This window comes from Mustela putorius, unplaced genomic scaffold (genome assembly GCF_011764305.1).
Source record: "Mustela putorius furo isolate JIRA1106 unplaced genomic scaffold, ASM1176430v1.1 tig00000127_pilon_pilon_pilon, whole genome shotgun sequence".
Lineage (NCBI taxonomy): Eukaryota > Metazoa > Chordata > Mammalia > Carnivora > Mustelidae > Mustela > Mustela putorius.
The window spans coordinates 4,897,547-4,918,079 of record NW_025421288.1 but is presented as its reverse complement, the minus strand read 5'-3'; the positions used below and the strand labels follow the sequence as shown (position 1 = coordinate 4,918,079).

Below are 20,533 nucleotides of genomic sequence, written 5' to 3'. Positions count from 1 at the left end.
GTATACCCTACCATCTAGTCCATGATTATTCTTTGCTTTATATAGTTCCTAAGTATTTTCCCAACGTGCATTACTGATGGAGTAAATGCATGTTGTCTTTTCCCAGAGCAGCTGGGACTTTCCCAGAGCCTCAATTGAGACTTTCAACTTTGAAAAGAGAAATAGAGCCTAACAACACAATGAGAAGCCAAGGTTTTAGGAGATGACTGATAAGAGATGTTTCGACAACAGATGATGAACCTGAGCATCAGTTATAGCAAATGTTTACTTTGCAGCAATTCATTGTTCTTGGCTTCACTTCCCCTCCATTTTGTCTTAGTACAAGATTATTATAACTAGTTCTTTGAAAGAATGAAAGAGGGGGGGTGGTCCATATCACCTTGGGGAAAAGCAGTATAGAGACAGGAAAAGAAGAGTCACAGGAGGTGGTGGGGTGCTTGAAGTGATGAACAAGTAAGACAAAGACAGGGATTTGGAATAGGAACTGTGAGACTAAAGGAAAAAAACACAATACCTACTCAACGACATCTCAAAACCATTTAGGAAGGTACTCAGCCTCCTGTAGCTAGTTGTTATTTCATCTACCAGTTAAAGGAAAGAAGGCTAGAGGATTTGGGTTCTTTTGAGTTACAACTGAGAGTGAGATAGGTTCTTTGGAGAAAGCTGATTACTGGGTTGGGACAGGAACAGCATAGGAAGAGCCTGGAGTGTCTTGTAGTTCCAGAAAGTAAGGAGGAGCCAGAAAACAAGCGGGTTGGGTGTATCAAAAGAAAACAAGAGTAAAACTGAAAGTGCTCCCAGTGGCCAAAGATGGAACAATTTGAACAAGAAAGTGAATAACAGAGGCCTACATTGTACCAGGTACAAAGCAGATATATATAAATCCATGCTGATAAGTAAGAAATTAATTAATTAAATAAATAAATCTTTCTTATAGAAAAATTCTAAATTATATGGAAGGAAAGGAACTGAGGATTGCTGGAGGGGAAGGGTGAGGAGGGAAGTGGTATTTGGGTGATAGGCATCAAGGAGGGCATGTGACACGAAGAGCCCTGGGTGATTTATGCAACTAAAGAATTATTGAGTATGATTAAGATTTTTTCTCTCTCTCTTTCTCTCTCTCTCTCTCTCTCCTTCTGCCCCTCCCCCCAACACTCTCGCTCTCAAGAAAAATTCTGTCATTTTTATTTCACTTAAACTTTTTTCATCATCTTAAATTTTTCTTATTCAAGTATAATTAACACATAGTGTTGTATTAGTTTCAAGTGTACAGTTTTATACATTTCTCAGGGCTCATGAAGGTAATGTACTCTTTTTAAAAAATATTAGTGAGTTTTTATTATTTATGACAGATATTTGCACTTTTTCTTCTGATTCCTGAAGATTTTATTTGTTTTTTGTTGTTGTTATTCTTTTTTTAAAAATTTATTTTCAGCATAACAGTATTCATTATTTTTGCACCACACCCAGTGCTCCATGCAATCCGTGCTCTCTATAGTACCCACCACCTGGTATCCCAACCTCCCACCCCACCCCCGCCACTTCAAACCCCTCAGAGGTAATGTACTCTTAATCCCCATTTTGGACCCTTGTAAATTTCTCAACTACAGAAATAAATAAAGTCAGACATAAATTTATATCCTACTATTTAAGTTGGTTATTTAGACATTTTTACTACATTCAACTCCTTGAACAAATTTCCCCCTCCTGTGTGTATCTGAACGTATGGTATTCTTGCATACACTTCTATTCATGGGTTTGTGTGTGCCATGGTTTGAATGGAGGCTTGCATTGTCATATGGTATAAAAAGTAATTAACATATAATTAATAAAGCTTACTGCAAGCAGGGCCCCCAGATTCTTAAGATTCCCCTTGGTCATCCTCCTTCAGATATCACATATTTGGACATATATTTTCCCTTCTAGGTTATAGATTTTTGAACAAGAAATGGTATCACCTCAGTAATTTAGGTCCAAAATAAGCATTAAAATGATCATTGCATGTTAGAAACCTGACAACAGTGACAAAAGTTGTTGTGGATCCTATGACTTTAAGAGGCAAAGCCCAGAGACAATTTTGCCTTCTCAACCGCCTTCTTGAAAGCCGTTTTAACCTCCTTGTTCCTTAGGCTATAGACGAGGGGATTCAGCATGGGAATGACCATAGTGTAGAACACAGATGCAATTTTGTCTGAGTCCATAGAATGGCTGGAGGTGGGCTGGGAGTACATGAAAATTACTGTCCCATAGAAGATGGATACTGTGGTTAGGTGGGAGGCACAGGTAGATAAAGCCTTCTGATATCCCTTAGCTGAGTGCATCTTCAGGATGGTAATAAAAATGAACAGATAGGAAATCAAGATAATGAAGAGAGCAAAAAAGATGTTGAAGCTTGCTACAACAACAAGAACCAGCTCACTGATATGCCTATCAGAGCAAGAGAGAGCCATGACTGCTGGAACATCACAGAAAAAGTGATGGACCAGATTGGACATGCAGAAAGAGAGACTGAACGTGTCCCTAATATGAATGGAGGCATTCAGGAAACCATAGATGTAGGAGCCCATGGCCAGAGAAGCACACACACCTGTCGTCATGGTGGTGGTGTAATGGAGGGGTTTGCACACTGCTGCATAACGATCATATGCCATTGAAGCCAAAAGGAAATTTTCAACAGTGGCCAAGGCTACAAAGAAGAGCATCTGAGCAGCACATGCATTGTAAGAGATGACCTTGTCTCCCACAAGGAACCCAGCCATCACTTTGGGAGTGACAGTTGTAGAATAACAAAAGTCCACCAGAGACAGATTACTGAGGAAAAAGTACATGGGAGTGTGAAGATGGGTGTCCAAGAGAATCAAAACAATCATCCCCATGTTACCAACTAGAGTGATGAGGTAAATGAGGGTGAACATGATAAAAAGAGGGATCTGCAGCTCTGGGGCATTGGTTAGTCCCAGCAGTATGAATTCAGTCACTTCTGTGTTGTTTTCCATAGGTGTTGGAGGAATCACAGGAAGTACTGTAGGGATGAGAGATAAAGAAACAATAAAAAGCAAAATATTTGAGGTGAAATTGAAAGAGATACATAGAAAGATGATAGACAGGCAGATAGATAGATGCGCATGGTTTCACTATACCAAAAATTCTTACTTCATATTATTCATATCTCAAGCTTGACACAAGATTTAATGCAATGTCTTGATCAAGATGGCATGTCTATACCTTGGTTAATTGAATTTAAATAAAAAAAGTAAAAAGAGGGGCGCCTGGGTGGCTCAGTGGGTTAAGCCACTGCCTTCAGCTCAGGTCATGATCCCAGGGTCCTGGGATCGAGTCCCACATCGGGCTCTCTGCTCAGCAGGGAGCCTGCTTCCTCCTCTTTCTCTCTGCCTGCCTCTCTGCCTACATGTAATCTCTCTCTGTCAAATAAATAAATAAAATCTTTAAAAAAAAAAGTAAAAAGAAAAGATGGCATGTTTGGAATCAATTATATCTGTCATTTCAGTTCCATAGAAGCAGAGTAGATGTAGTGGTCTAACAGGAGCAGTAAGGGCATAAACAACTAGCAGCGGCAATTCAGAGAGCAAGGCACAACATTCAGTGTAGATCTTGGGCTCTGGGAAGAGGTGCGCATCAGCCCTATCATTGACTACTGAAGGGTCATTAATTCCTCGGTACCTGGACCTGACTTTCTCCATATACAAAATGAAGATTGTCATGATATTTACCTTAAGGTATCGTTGAAAGAAATAAAGAGATAATGCATTATAAACCACAACAACTGGCAGGTGGTTAGCATGGCTGGATACGTGTTAGCTGTAGTAGTATTCTTAGGATGGAATGATAGCTCTTATGTTTGTTTGAGAAAGGTGGGTGGGACACACAGGGATTCTGGAGGGAATCAGTTCTGAAGCCTTACAGGCTCTGTTTGATTTCCTTGTTTTTGTGCACTTGGTCTACTGTCCTTCCAGCTTAAGTGGCTGTTCTAGCCATTCCAAATAAGCCATTCTTTTGCATAATTTCTTTCTTAAAATCCATATTTTAGCATTAGGACATTTGGAATGTCCTTTCTGAAACTCATTCTTCCTCTCATTACTATCATCGCATAGTTGAATCACCAGGATCAAGGGCTGAAAGGTCCTGGTCTGTTGGCTGCCTTTAGCCTGCAGGTCTGTTTTGGTGGTGAGCTCCACATTAAAAAGTTTTTTATGTGATATGTTCTTGTGTAGGAACAGTGTCTTAAATCTTTTTAGTTTGAATCTGAAGCCTTTAGAAAGACATTTCTCTTCTGCTAATCCTTCTCTACCACTGTCCTCTTGATCCTGCCTCTTCCCTCTACAAGCCCAGGCTTTAAAGTCATTAGGGTTGTCAAGCTCTGACAGTTGTAACCACTCTTAATGTTCTACAAACAGTAAGAGCTATATGCATATATATTTTTCTGTATGCATGTCTGTATATATATGTGTATGTTTACATACATGTATAGAAGCACATCTGATCTCATTTAAATTCATGGTAATATTGTGACGTAAGTAGAATTATTATTCCCACATTAATATTTAAGAGAACTGAGGATTTGAGGAGATATTTAAATCTCTACAATTATACAGCTCAGATAAAGAAGAGTCAAGATTCAAATTCAGCTGTGACCAGATCAAAAGCCTGTGCTTTAGTAACCTTATCATTGGCCTTTGTAGATGTGCTAGCAATAATAATAAGGGTGACATGATGCAGGAAATATTACAGTGGAGTATAGATCTGGTTAATTATAACACTTTTGTAGTTTATACAATGGTTATTTCACTGTCTTCTATCTCTCTTAACCCCCAGTAAGAGGACAGAGATAGCAAATAAGATTAATTTAAAAGTTACCGAATAAGAGCATTGCCTCTCTTTTTTTGTTTGGCTGATCTTTTTAAAGACAGCAGCATGATGATGTTCCATAAGTATCACTAAACTCCCCATTGACAAAAATTTTGGTATTTAAATCCCAGCCTCAGCTCACTGCTTTAGAAATATACACTATGGAGTATTATGCCTCCATCAGAAAGGATGAATACCCAACTTTTGTAGCAACATGGACGGGATTAGAAATAACGTTCAAATCATCTATTTCTGTGCTCAAACAATTCATAGTAGGTAGAGCTGCCCCATGGATTTTGCATGAATTATATTTCCCATTGAAAATATATTTGCAACAACATGGATGGAACTAGAAGGTATTATGCTAAGTGGAATAAGTTAGTTCAGAGAAAGAAATTCCATATGATTTTACTCATTGAGGAATTTAAGAAACAACAGATGAACATAGAAGAAGGAAAAGAAAAATAAAATAAGATAAAATTGGAGAGGGAGGCAAACCATAAGAGACTCTTAACTCCAGGGAACAAACTGAGAGTTCCTGGAGGGGAGATGGGTGGTTGGATGGGGTAATGGGTGATGGGCTTAAGGAGGGCATTTGATGGAATGAGCACTGGGTTTATATGCAACTGATGAACCACTAAATTTTACCCTTGAAACTAATAATATACTATATGTTAACTGAATTGAATCTAAATAAAATTGAATTGAATTTGAATAAAGAAATAATTTTAAATTTAATAAAGAAATTGTGTATATATATATACACACACACACACACATATATATATACACATATATATATACATATATACATATATGTGTGTGTGTGTAACATCACTGACATATATATGTGTGTGAATTATAGATTCTTACCTTGTTGCTGGAAAAGAAGGGACAGGCAATCCTGATAGTCAGTCTGATATCACACTTTTTGCCATGGAATAATGCAGATATACTCTTAGAGATGTTCTCTATCAGGTATCAATCAAAATATTCCAGACCTCTAAGGCAGGTAAAGACGGAGGAAAGATTCCAATAGAAGTCACAAATCTAGTTCCATCCTGTACCCCTGGGGATAAAAATATATGTTTATAAAAAATAAAAAAATTAAAAAAAAAGAAGTCACAAATCTGATCTATGTCTTGAATCTACCATTAATTCTTACTATTTTTTAAAAAGGAATCACTTGTTTGTTCTTTATTTGTAAGATAAAGAATAAAATGACTTCTCCTACATCACTCAGCCTCATTCACAGAATTGTATCTGTGATAAGCAAAGGAGGGAAGCTCAATAAAACACCTTGCTGAGTTATTATCCCTTTAAAGTCCATCAATATAATTTTCATGTTGAGATGTTTTCCCTGCCCATGTTTGCAGGCTTGAAGCACATCCTCAGGTCCAAGGTCAGGCAGGAAGGTGTGCATGTACTAGCAACTACTAACAGTCAGATGAATAAATGATGGCCAAAGGGGCTGAGCACCTCGTCTGTCCCCTCCAAAAGTGATGTCACACTGAGTCATGTTGGGATTTCAGGGGCTAACTCATGGAGTCAGGAGGGAATTATGTAGGCAAGGAGTTCTCTGTGCATGTCCCCCAGGGGGGCATCTGTAGCTCTCATCCACCTTCTTAGGGAGAAGCAATTTAGCAGCTTGTGTGTCCCTAGCTGGATTTGATTAAGGTGCACACATGCTTTCATATCACTTGCTATTTCATATATTTCCCCATCTTCTAATTAGAGTAGAATTTATAAACAATAACATCCCCAATTTCTATTGTATAAATCTCAGAGTTTGGTCACATTTATAAGGCCATGTAACCACTAGCACAATCGTGACATAGAAGAGTTCCATCATCTAAACCAAGCCCTCCAGCTTCTTTGTGACCAACCCCTTCTCCCACCTGCCACCCCTGGAAACCACTAAATTGTTTTTGTCCGTGTAATTTTGCCTTTGCAAGAATGTCCTATAGATTGAATCCCAATGTGTGTAGGCTTTGTATCTGGATTCCTTCACTTAGCACGTCGTGTCTGAGATTCATCCATCTTGTTAACTGTATTTTTCCTAAGACTGCCATTAATAAGCACCACAAGGATTTACCCTAAAGATACAAACGTAGTGATCCAAAGGGGCACGTGCACCCGAATGTTTATAGCAGCAATGTCCACAATAGCCAAACTATGGAAAGAACCTAGATGTCCATCAACAGATGAATGGATCAAGAAGATGTGGTATATATACACAATGGAATACTATGCAGCCATCAAAAGAAATGAAATCTTGCCATTTGCGACAATATGGATGGAACTAGAGCGTATCATGCTTAGCGAAATAAGCCAAGCAGAGAAAGACAACTATCATATGATCTCCCTGATATGAGGAAGTGGTGATGCAACATGGGGGCTTAAGTGGGTAGGAGAAGAATCAATGAAACAAGATGGGATTGGGAGGGAGACAAACCATAAGTGACTCTTAATCTCACAAAACAAACTGAGGGTTGCTGGGGGAGGGGGTTTGGGAGAAGGGGGTGGTATTATGGACATTGGGGAGGGTATGTGCTTTAGTGAGTGCTGTGAAGTGTGTAAACCTGGTGATTCACAGACCTGTACCCCTGGGGATAAAAATATATGTTTATAAAAAATAAAAAATTAAAAAAAAAAAAGAGCAGAAGTCTGGGAACAACCTAAGCAGTTGTCAATAAGAGACTAATTAAATAACTTATGGTCTACTCATATAGAAAAAAAAAAAAAAAAAAAAAAAAAGCACCACAAGGGGCTCAGTGGGTTAAAGCCTCTGCCTTTCGCTCAGGTCATGATCCCATGGTCTTGGGATCGAGCCCCACATCGGGCTCTCTGCTCAGCAGGGGGCCTGCTTCTTCCTCTCTCTCTGCCTATCTGTGATCTCTGTTAAATAAATAAATAAAATCTTTAAAAAAAAAAAAAAGGCACCACAAAACGGATGGTTTAAACAACAGAAATTTATTGTCTCATATTTCTGGCCCTTGGAGTCTGTAGTTAATGAATTGTTTGGGTTGGTTCTGCTGGTGGCTTGTGATTTCTGAAAGGGGGACTTTTACTCACATTTGTCTCTGAGCACCTGGGTGATGTGTTGGTGTCCTTTGGCATTCCTTGGTCTGCTATATCTTCTTGACTTCTATCTTCAGCATCGCCTTATACCTGTGTCTATCTAAATTTCCCTTTTTATATTTATTTATTAATAAATTTATTTATTTATTTAAATTTATTTTCAGCATAACAATATTCATTGTTTTTGTACCTCACCCAGTGAAATTTCCCTTTTTAAAGGGACATGAGTCCTATTAGATTTGGGACCCATCCTACCCCAGTATGACCTCATTTTAAGTAATTTAATTTGTAATAATCCTGTTTCCAAATAAGATGACATTCTGTGTTACTGAGGTTAGGACTTCAACAAAGGAGACATTGAACTGGACTTTGGACTTCTCATAACAGCATTTTGTTACATATATTGTTAAATTTGTCTTTCTGTATGGGAATGTGGATTTGAACTTTCTATTCCTCCATCCTGCTTATCTCACTCTCTGGTCCTTTATTATATGCTTAATGGCTTGGCAGGACTAATTATCCTGAACATCGGGGGTACAGATGGCCCTTCTTTTCACTATATTTTATCTTTGGGGGTAAATACCCAGTAGTGAAATTGCAGGGTCATAGGGATGTTCTATTTTTAATTTTTTAAGGAATCTCCACACTGTTTTCCAAAGTGGCTGCACCAACTTGCATTCCCAACAGTGTAAGAGGGTTCCCCTTTCTCCACATCCTCTCCAACACATGTTGTTTCCTGTCTTGTTAATTATGGTCATTCTAACTGGTGTAAGGTGGTATCTAAATGTGGTTTTTATTTGAATCTCCCTGATAGCTAATGATGATGAACATTTTTTTATGTGTCTGCTAGCCATTTGTATGCCTTCATTGGAGAAGTGTCTGTTCATGTCTTCTGCCCGTTTTTTGACATGATTATCTGTTTTGTGTGTGTACTTTGGTTTTTATTTTATTAATGATGTTTCTTGATATAGAAAAGAAATTGAATTTCAATGCAGTCAAAATTGTGACTCCAAAATTGTTACTTAGTTTTTTTTTAAATAACTGTAATCTATTTATTGATATTCTTTATTAGGTGAGTCACTGGCATTGTATTTTCCTTTCCTTGTTTTCTTCAATTCTTTGCACATATCTGAGCTCCCTCAGAGGGTTTCTAATGACTGCTTTCCCCTTTGTTTGGGTCATATTTTCCTTTTCTCTCATGCCTCATAATTTTTTTTTGCTAAAAAAGTGGACACTTAAGATAAGAAATTATGGAAACTTTGAATTCTGACCATCCCTGGAGTTGTCTTTTTTTATTTGTTTAAGATTTTATTTATTTGTCAGAGAGACAGAGAGCACAAGCAGGGGGAGTGGCAGGCAGGTGGTGAAGGAGGCTCCTAGAGCAAGAAACTCAATGTAGGACTCAAACTCAGGACCCAGGACCTGATCCTAAGGCAGAGGCTTACCCAACTGAGCCATCCAGATGTTCCCCAGGAATTGTTGTTTTATACTCATTTTTGTTTGATTGATCAAACTATCCTCATTTAGAGTGCATTTCTCTGTTGTGTGTGGTCAGTGAAGTCACAACTCCATCTTTTTTTTTAAACCTTGATTTTATTTATAAGATTGTGCTCTTAGGGGTAGCCACTGTATCAGCAGGCAGCCAATGATGTGTCAGAAGTTGTCCCTAGACCCATTTTGATGGACGGTTCTGTGTAAGGTTTGAGAAATATATTCAAATTTTGGGCAAGTTGACAAATCTGCCCTGGCTTTTGCTTTCTTCTTGGGTGAGACCACAAGGACAGCCAGGAATGAGTAACAGGCATCTGGTCTGTTTTACCTGCGTGCTTGCATTGTGTTGAAAATATACATACCCAGGAATATGTCAGAGCTTTTCAAAGCCCACATGGCTGGATCATTTCCTAAATATCTCTTTATCATTTCCTAAATATCTCTTTAAAATGTCTGATTTATCCCTCACTTTCCCCAAACGGTATTACAGCTCAGGGCAGCTGTTATTTCTCCTTCTGCAGTAGTTCTGACAAATGGCTATCATGAGGCTAATGGACTTCTCTTAGCTCTGTAAGTGATATAACTTCTCATAACCACAGAATTCTCTGGCTCTTCATTCTGTCAGGAATACTCTATCCTGCCATACACAGTATTAAGGGTCGGCAATGATGTAAAGAAATTGAGATTATCATGCACTACCAATGGAAATGCAAAATGGTGCATTACCTGAAAAAAAAATTTGGTAATATCTTATAAGGTTAAACATGAACTTACCGTATCAGCTAACAATGTCACTTGAAGGCATTTACTCAAACCTATGCTCAAACACAGTTCTGTATGCAAATGTATGTAGCAGATTTAACTGCAATCAATGCAAACTAGAAGTAAATGATGTGCTTAGATCCACATGATAGAATACTAGTCAGCAATAAAAAGAAACCAACTACTGATACATACAACAAATAGATGAATCTCACAAATGCATTATGCTGAATGAAACAAGCCAGACTCAAAAAATTAGATAGTGGGGCGCCTGGGTGGCTCAGTGGGTTAAAGTCTCTGCCTTTGGCTCAGGTCATGATCCCAGGGTCCACATCGGGCTCTCTGCTTCCTCTGACTACTTGTAGTCTGTGTCTGTCAAATAAAAAAAAAATCTTAAAAAAAAATTAGATAGTATATGACCTCGTTCATATGACTTTTCTTCCATAGGAAAATCAGTTCCAGGATTGGTGGAATCCCGAGGGTGGTGGGGGGTGGGGAGGATGTTCATTACAAAAGAACACGGGGAATCTTTGGGGGGTGGATAAATGGGACTATTCTTTATTTTGATTATGTTGGAGGTTCCATGGGCATACACCATTTGTCCAAACTCTCAGGACTATACACTAAAATTCATGAAATTTGCTGTAATAAATTATACCTAAACTGAAGAAAAAAAAAAAGAAAGAAATGGCAACCCCTCCCCCTCAAAATGTGAATATATCTGTGTGTTCACTCACCAAACTAGGCTAGGTCTTAACTGATGGTTTAATTGCTTCTTCCTTAAGTAGTAGGAGAATAATCTGTAGCTGTTTTCACAGGGGCTTATTCCCCTGAGGTCTCCAGGCCTCTAAAACTCCCTTCTGGTTCTCACTCATTATCTTTTAAAAATCCGAATGTAGTTCTTCTGTTCGACCTCACTTTGAAAGGAACAGATTATATACTAAGCTGTTTTGGTAATTTATTTACCCGAGTGAATATGAATAGTAGTTAGTACACTGGTCCTGCCCCAAATTGTGGATTTTCTGTAAGTCTGCAACCATTGACAGGAAAACTTCCAGGATGAAAATTATATTGAATGCAGTCAAAATGACAACACTTTACTGAGTTATTTTATAGTCTTTTTATCTGCTATTCACAGCCACAGTTCTATGACTTATGCCTGTGTGTTAATTATTTTCTATTTCACAAACAAAAAAATTAAGTTTGGCATCAAGTAAGTGGCTATTCTAAGGGAACCTTTTAATTAGCGCCCAAGACAGAGCATCTCCACCTGGACGGATACATTCTTTCCTGGCAGACTTTCAGATCAATGACTAAAACTTCAGGATTTCAGGCACCTGTTGTCAAGAGCCAGGTGAGTAAGCTTCTGTATTCTGTACACATTTTCAGTGAGAAATATAATATACATGTAAAAATAACAATGAAGCTGATGCTATGAGTTATTTGAGCTAAAAATACAATGTCACGAACATTCTTCTGAATTGGTTGGGGCTTTATTTCCAGTTACAAAACACTTCCCTTTAGTAGGAAGTTCAGTGACACTCATGAAATAATCATGTTGCTGAAGAGGATAGGCAAAGACATAAGAGGGATAAGATTCTGATCGAGCAGGTGGCAATTTCCTCCCATTTACTATTTTTCCCTGTCATTGTAGGGGATGCTCACCAGCAAAGTTTGAATGGACAGTTCTTTAGATTCCAGAAGTTTCCTCATAAGATTATTTAGATCTGTATTCACCCTTAATATTTTTTTAATTTTTAATTTTATATATATATTTAGTTTCAGGGATAGAATTTAGCCATTTGTCATGTGCATATAACACCCAATGCTCATTCCATCAAGTGCCCTCTTCTCCAGGAACCCTCAGTTTGTTCAGTAGAGTTCAGCATTGCTTATGGTTTGCCTTCCTCTCTATATCACATATTATTTTATTTTTCCCTCCCTTCCTCTATGTCCATCTGTTTTATTTCTGAAAGTCCACATATGAGTGAAATGATATGGTATTTGTCTTTCTCTGACTTACTTCACTTAGCATAGTACCCCTTTAATATTCTTTACCCCCAAATCTCACCCTTGTCATGATATCTAGAGAGGTTGACATGGAAGTCATTCAGAGAATAGGTTGTGAATTTACTCACAGATACATTTGAATCTTGAATCGTCTTCATATTATACAGATAATTTTAGGAAGTAAATTTTCATTTCTCTTATTTGTTAAAATAATGATAATAGTGTCAAATTTTAATATTGTTATGAAGATTAAGTGAAAGATATCAATATCTGAATATATAATCCCCTATTAGTGAACACTGCATATTCTATTTGTTTTAAAGTTATAGGATATTTTGTTTATTTAATTTCTTTTCAGTGTAACAGAATTCATTGTTTATGCACCACACCCAGTGCTCCATGCAATATGTGCCCTCCATAATACCCACCACCAGGCTCCCCCAACCTCCCACCCCTTCAAAACCCTCAGATTGATTTTCAGTATCCATAGTCTCTCATGGTTCTCTTCCCCTTCCAATTTCCCTCAACTCTCTTCTCCTCTCCATCTCCCCATGTCCTCCATGTTATTTCTTATGCTCCACAAATAAGCAAAACCATATGATAATTATCTCTATTTGGCTTATTTCCCTCAGCATAATATCTTCCAGTCCTGTCCATGTTGGTAGAAAACTTGGGTATTCGTCCTTTCTGATGGAGGCAAAAAGAAAAGAAAAAAAAAGTTATAGGTTATATTATCATCTGTGTCAGAAACATATAAACATGAGTGCCCTTGGGGACAGGAATGTAAGGCAAAGTTGCAAAATGACCAGGAGAAAAGAGCAGGTAGATAGAAGATAGAGAAAAGTAGTTATCAGAGAATGGACATACTTCCAAAAGTTCCAAATTCAAGTTAAAAATTAAACCCTCAACTGAGGGCTGCTGGAGGGAAGGTGGGTGGGGGGATGGGATAACTGGGTGATAGGCATTAAGGAGGGTGCATGATGTGATGAACGCTGTCCCATCCATGTGGATACAAAAGTTGGGTATTCATCCTTTCTGATGGAGGCATAATACTCCATAGTGTATATGGACCACATCTTCCTTATCCATTCGTCCTTTGAAGGGCATCTTGGTTCTTTCCATAGTTTGGCGACCGTGGCCATTGCTGCTATAAACATTGGGGTACAGATGGCCCTTCTTTTCACTCCATCTGTATCTTTGGGGTAAATACCCAGGAGTGCAATGGCAGGGTCATAGGGAAGTTCTATTTTTAATTTCTTGAGGAATCTCCACACTGTTCTCCAAAGAGGCTGCACCAACTTGCATTCCCACCAACAGTGTAAGGGGTTCCCCTTTCTCCACATCCTCTCCAACACATGTTGTTTCCTGTTTTGTTAATTTTGGCCATTCTAACTGGTGTAAGGTGATATCTCAATGTGGTTTTTAATTTGAATCTCCTTGAGGGCTAATGATGAAAATTTTTTCATGTGTCTGATAGCCATTTGTATGTCTTGATGGGAGAAGTGTCTGTCCATATCTTCTTCCCATTTTTTGATATATTTGCCTGTTTCGTGTGTGTTGAGTTTGAGGAGTTCTTTATAGATCCTAGATAATCTTGAGGTTAGAATATAGATTTATGTCTAATATTGTTTCTTTAGCTGAATATTCCCTGTAAAATCTTAAAGAAAAAGTGACATAATTCTAAATGAAAGTGTGCGTTTATCTGGCACGTTTTATTTAAAGACACATAAATACTGCATTTAAATGGAGCATTTATTTATTTATTTATTTATTTAGAGAATGATGTCACCTAAGGGAAAAGAGGGAGGGAAGGACAGAGGGAGGGAGAGAATCTTAAGCAGGCTCCACATCCAGCCTAAAACAGGGCTCCATCTCACAACCCTGAGGTCATGACCTAAACCAGAACCAAGAGTTGTACACTTAAGTGACTGAGCCTCCCAGATGCTATTAAATGGAGTTATAGTTTTTCCTTGACTGAGTCATTTTGTAGAATCAACATCATGTTCACAGTACCACTTTTAAAAGGACAAAAGATCTAGAATACAAAAAAGGAGGAGAATAAAAGCATTTCCATTATTGCCATATAACCTCAAACTTTCATAATGTTCAAAAAAATGCACAGAGATACCGATAATGCACGCTTTTCTGTCTGAAAATGCTCTGAAATGGTTAATGCTTCCTATTTTTTTTTTCATATTTTAGTTATGTTAGGTCATCTCTTGTCTGTCCTCCAGACTTCTCCCCCACTTTATTCATGCTGATTTCCTTGCTATTTCTTGACAACTCGAGTATGCTTTCCCCTCAGGCTCTTGACACTTGCTGTTCCCTCTGAATGGAATCATACCTTACTCCATTCAGGGTCTCCTTAAATGTTACCCTATCACAGAGACCTTCTCTGACCACCTTTAAAAAATAGTCAGTTTAAGAAACAAAACAATGAACATAAGGGAAGTGAAAGAAAATAAAATAAGATAAAAACAGAAAGGGAGGCAAACATAAGAGACTCTTAACTCTAGGAAACAAACTGAGGGTTCCTGGAGAGGAGGTGGTTGGGGGATGGGATAACTGGGTGATGGGCATTAAGGACAGCATTTGAAGTAATGATCACTGGATGTTATATGCAACTAGTGAATCACCAAATTCTATCTCTGAAACTACTAATACAGTATATGTTAGTTAAATAAAATTTAAATACAAAATTTTAAAAAATAGTCACTTTCCTTCCCACATACACAAACTTCTCACCTGCATTAGTCCTTTTTTAAATTTTTATTTATTTTTAAAATTTCTTTCCAGTGTTCCAAAATTCATTGTTTATTCTTTGTAGTCCTATTAAACACTCACCAGTTGTATATTTATTTGCGTGTTGCTTTGCTAACTATCTCTCTTAACTAGAATGCAACTCCATAAGAATGGTGAATTTATCTGTTTTATCACATGATCACCAATACCTAAATGACTATGTGATTCATTGTAGATCCTTAATAAATAATTATAAACAATGAATAAATTAAGTTTGAGTCCAGTTGTACCATTTGTTAAGTCTTTGACTCTTTGATGATTGTAGTTTATTCCCTGAAGTAACGGTCTAGATATACTTCTAGAACATTTCCAGAGTTATAGCTTGTTTTCTGCTTTGCTGAAATATTTCAATATATGTTCTCACTCAGTGCCTGCACTCCTCACTTTTGGCTTGATTTCCTGGAAATCTCAACAGCTGGGTGATTTCAAATCATTTTATAATTTTTACTCAGAAGTAATAGCTTATAAAGTGCCAAGTAAACATCAGATAAATGCTATTTAGTAAATTGCAGAAATACATTAATATGAGATTATGTAAAAGTTTTCTGCCTGATTTAATTTAGAAAATTACTTTGTACACACTGATTATACACCTAACAGAAGTGATTCAAAATGTCCATGTAGAATCTAAGCCAGAAAATATCTGTCAGTAGTAAATATAACATGCTTTCAAAAATTCCAAAGCAATGCACAGTGCTTATGCATGTAATTTGTTCCTTAAGGAGCCCCATTCTATACTAAAACCACCTCTGGGAATGTGCACTCAGAGCTTCATTTTTTTGTCTCCATCTAATTATAGGCTTCAATATCTCCCTATTTGTAAGATTTTGCTTGAATGTGCTAGGATGGTCATGCTACTTTTTTAAAAAAATTTATTTATTTTTTAAAATTTCTTTTCAGTGTTCCAGAATTCATTGTTTATGCATCACACCCAGTGTTCCATGCAATATGTGCCCTCCATAATACCCACCACGAGGCTCACCCAACTTCCCACACCAATCTCCTCCAAAACCCTTAGAATGTTTTTCAGAGCCCACAGTGTCTCATGGTTCGTACCACCCTCCAATTTCCCCCAACTCCCTTCTCCTCTCCATCTCCCCATGTCCTCCATGTTATTTCTTATGCTCCACGAGTAAGTGAAACCATATGATAATTGACTCTCTCTGCTTGATTTATTTCACTCAGCATAATCTCTTCTAGTCCTGTCCATGTTGACTCAAAAGCTGGATATTCATCCTTTCTGATGGAGGCATAATACTCCATAGAATATATGGACCACATCTTCCTTATCCATTCATGCATTGAAGGGCATCTTGGTTCTTTCCACAGTTTGGCAACTATGGCCATTGCTCCTATGAACATTGGGGTAAAGATGGCCCTTCTTTTCACTACATTTGTATGTTTGGGGTAGTGCAATTGCAGGGTCATAGAGAAGCTCTATTTTTAATTTCTTAAGGAATCTCCACGCTGTTTTCCAAAGTGACTGCATCAACTTGCATTCCCACTAACAGTGTGAGAGGATTCCCCTTTCTCCACATCCTCTCCAACACATGTTGTTTACTGTCTTGTTAATTTTGGCCATTCTAACTGGTGTAAGGTGGTATCTCAATGTGGTTTTGATAGAATCTCCCTGGTGGCTAGTGATGATGAACATTTTTCCATGTGTCTGTTCATACTTTTTGTGGGACAGTGTAGTGTATCAAAAGACTCCCTTCTGCCTTTATAGGGATGTTTCTTTTATTGAAATTTAATTAATTTTATTTTTAAAGGATTTTATTTATTTATTTTAGGGAGAAAGAAAGAGCACAAGTGGGAGGGGCAGAGGGAGAGGGAGAGGGAATCTCAAGTAGACTCACACTAAGTGCAAGCCTGATGAGGGACTCAATCCCATGACCCTGGGATCACGACCTGAGATGGAACCAAGAGTTGGTTCACTGACTGTACCACTCAGATGCCCCTAATTATTTAGTTATTTAATTTTATAATTTTTTCAGAATTACAGAAAAATTTCAAAGCTAGTACAAAATATTCCCATATGACCCTGCCTAGGCTGAATAATAGCTAAATCACATATTTAGGGAAAAAAAAAGAAACACCAACAGGTGATGACAACTGTGCATGCCCATTCAATACATGTAGCTAGGTTCCCATTGGTAGTTTAATTGCTTCTTCTGTAATTAGGTGTGATGAGGAGCTGCAGATGCTCTCAAGGGACCATCCCTTGAGCCCCATCTCTCTCTATCTCACTCCAGATGCCCTATATTAGCCTCTGAAATAGCAACAACTGTCCACATGAGATCATTTTAGAAAGACTAGATTGCACACTGGGCTCTGTGATCATCATACATTCATCTGAATGTTAATAGTCATCATGGCACTCGGGTTTCCTCCCTACCTGAGGAATTCCTTTGAGCCTGCTACCATGGCCAAGGAATTCACCTCAAGATAAAAGTTGTATTGAGTGGCTTTAAAATGGCAACCCCCTACTGAGTTATTTTGTAGACTTTGCCTTATTTGCTATTTATAGACAGAATTCTGTAAAATATGTGGAAGAAGTATTTTTACTATATTTATCTTACAAATAAGGAGAAGGTAAGTGACTCCTCCAAGAGCACAGTAGGAATTAATGGCAGATTTGGAACTTGAGCCCAGGTTCCTGTGTCCTTTGTGTGTTTTCATCCATCTTTTCCTGCCTTAGAGAACGTGGATACTTCTGACCATACTTAAGATATAGCTTCTTTACATTATTTATGGGTTATTTTATGGATGAATTTCTCATTGCACACTCACTATTCAGGGTTGCCTGGTCCTTCTCTTCAAGGAGCAAGGTAAGCTACTATATTCTATATACACTGTTAGTGAAAAAACATAATTCATGACAAAAGAACTATATGTACTATCAGTTGTTTGAGCTGAGAAATAGATGTTTTTTTAATTTCAATAATATTTATTGAACAGAACATATTGCCAGTCATAATAATTATATAATTTATATGTACTTTATATATATATAAATATTTAAAATATTTAAATATATATAAATATTTAAAATATTTACGTAATGTTTATATACAGTTGACTCTTGAACAACATGGGTTTGAACAAGAAATAGATGTTTTGAACATTTTTTCAAAAACAGTAAGTTGAAGCTGGAGTGTAAGTGTCAAAACTTCCATTAGTAGGGGTTTTAGTGATACTTGTGAAGCATGATGCTACTTCCCTATAAAAAATAAGATGGATAACACTCTGTTTGAGTACATAATAATTTTTTTTTGTTCACTGTCTGTTCATCTCTCATTGGAGGTAAAAGAAAGGTGGGGGGCTGTCACCTTCACAATGTGGGGATCCTGGTGATTGGAGGAGCTGAAGTGATGGGGCGACTACTGACTGATGATCAGTAGACCACTTTATTTCTTATAATCACTTCTTTTGTACTTTCCACAAAATCCAATTACAAACAGAATCTAGATGTATGTGCAGGGCATGGGCTACGTGTGAGATGTGATTTATGCTCAGGCAATCAAGTGAGACAAGTGAACTATAAGGATAATCTCTTAGCTTTAAATGACAATATCTCTTAGCTCTAAATGACAAGAACAAGTTAAGGATTTTCCACACTTATCAGATCTATCTAAAGGATGACTGGAAAACACTTGAGGGATCCTCCCATGTTTATTCTGGGTGTTGGCCCAGGAAGACTCTTGCCCTCCATCTCGTGTTTTCTCACAGGATCTGACTGGACCCAGTCACATTGGCAAGGATCTGGGTCATGTTCCAGCAGGTGGCTAATGGTGAAGCGACTCCACTTTAAGCTACACAAGGAACTAAATGAATTAGCAAGATTGAACTGCAGTGTAAACTTTGTCCTATAATCTCATCCTTACTATCACTGGTACCTTTATATATGCTGTCTGTGAGGGGCCTAAAGGCACAGATTCTGATTAAGTCAAAACTGAATTTCAAACTTGAATCATCTCCATATTAGTGACATAATTGTAAAATATCATATAACTTTTCAAATTCTTAATTCCTTTAATGGTAAAAAAAAAATAATAATACTATTCACTGTATGCAAACACACACACACACACAGATTTATATGTAAGGCCATTCACATTAGACCAGGATCATTTTGAAGTACAAATTATTAATGAAATAATGCACATGGTACTTATGCATTTCAGTTTTACTAGAATTTCTTTCTTTTTTTTTTTTTTTTACTTATCTCCTTTATTTCTCATTGCTACAGGATATCTCATAATTCCCAAATAGCATTGATGGATAACAACACAGAAGGGACACAGTTCATCCTGCTGGGACTAACCAATGCCCCAGAGCTATAGATCCCCCTCTTTATTATGTTTACTCTCATTTACCTCATCAATGTGATTGGAAACTTGGGGATGATGGTGTTGATTCTGTTGGACTCTCATCTCCACACTCCCATGTACTTCTTCCTCAGTAACCTGTCTCTGGTGGACTTTTGTTATTCTACAGCTGTCACTCCCAAAGTCATGGCTGGATTACTTATAGGAGACAAGATCATCTCCTACAATGCATGTGCTGCTCAGATGTTCTTTTTCGTAGCCTTTGCCACTGTGGAAAATTATCTTTTAGCCTCAATGGCCTATGACCGCTACGCAGCTGTGTGCAAACCCCTCCATTACACTACCATCATGACAACAGGTGTGTGTGCTCGTCTGGCCATAGGCTCCTACATCTGTGGTTTCCTAAATGCCTCCTTCCATGTTGGGGACATATTCAGTCTGTCTTTATGTGATTCCAATCTGATCCATTACTTTTTCTGTGATGTTCCAGCAGTCATGGCTCTCTCTTGTTCTGAGAAACATGTTAGTGAGGTGGCTCTTGTTTTTATGTGAAGCTTTAATGCCCTTTTTGCTCTTCTGATTATATTGATTTCCTACCTATTCATATTTATAACCATCTTGAAGATGCAGTCAGCTCAAGGGCACCAAAAGGCTTTATCCACCTGTGCTTCCCACCTCACTACAGTGTCCATCTTTTATGGGACAGTCATTTTCATGTACTTACAGCCCAGCTCCAGGCATTCCATGGACACAGACAAAATGGCAGCTGTGTTTTATTCTATGGTCATCCCCATGCTGAACCCTGTGGTCTACAGCCTGAGGAACAAAGAGGTCAAGTGTGCATTCAAGAAGGTGTTGGAAAAAAGCAAATTTTTCTATAGGATTGGCAATTTAACATTATAGTATGCATAATAACTTTGTTTAATTCCACTCAGACTTTCCACATGCAGTGAACTACTTTTTAAGTCCCATGCTGCATTTAAATTTCTGAAGTAACATCGTTACCTCTTCAAAACTTTATTGTCTGATAAAAAAAATCAGAAATATACCTGAATGAGGATGGCTAATGGGAAGCATCAGAAATTTGGGAACCCACTGTCAAATCTGACTAATAATATTTGATTCATTCACTTGTTACACTTACTTTTTCTCTGTCACATGTCAGTGCAAACATATATGTCAAGTAGGAGCCC

General features: G+C 37.7%; 1 protein-coding gene and 1 pseudogene across 1 annotated transcript; one reads left to right on the top strand and one right to left on the bottom strand.

The window, feature by feature from the left end:
• Positions 1–2,051: 2,051 nt before the first annotated feature.
• Positions 2,052–2,996, bottom strand: LOC101687330 (olfactory receptor 5B3-like). Its single transcript, XM_004777668.1, has one exon. The coding sequence runs from the start codon at positions 2,994–2,996 to the stop codon at positions 2,052–2,054; it is 945 nt and encodes a 314-aa protein (XP_004777725.1).
• A 16,290-nt stretch (positions 2,997–19,286) lies between these two features.
• On the top strand, positions 19,287–20,235 carry LOC101687031 (annotated as a pseudogene).
• The last annotated feature ends 298 nt before the right edge of the window (positions 20,236–20,533 follow it).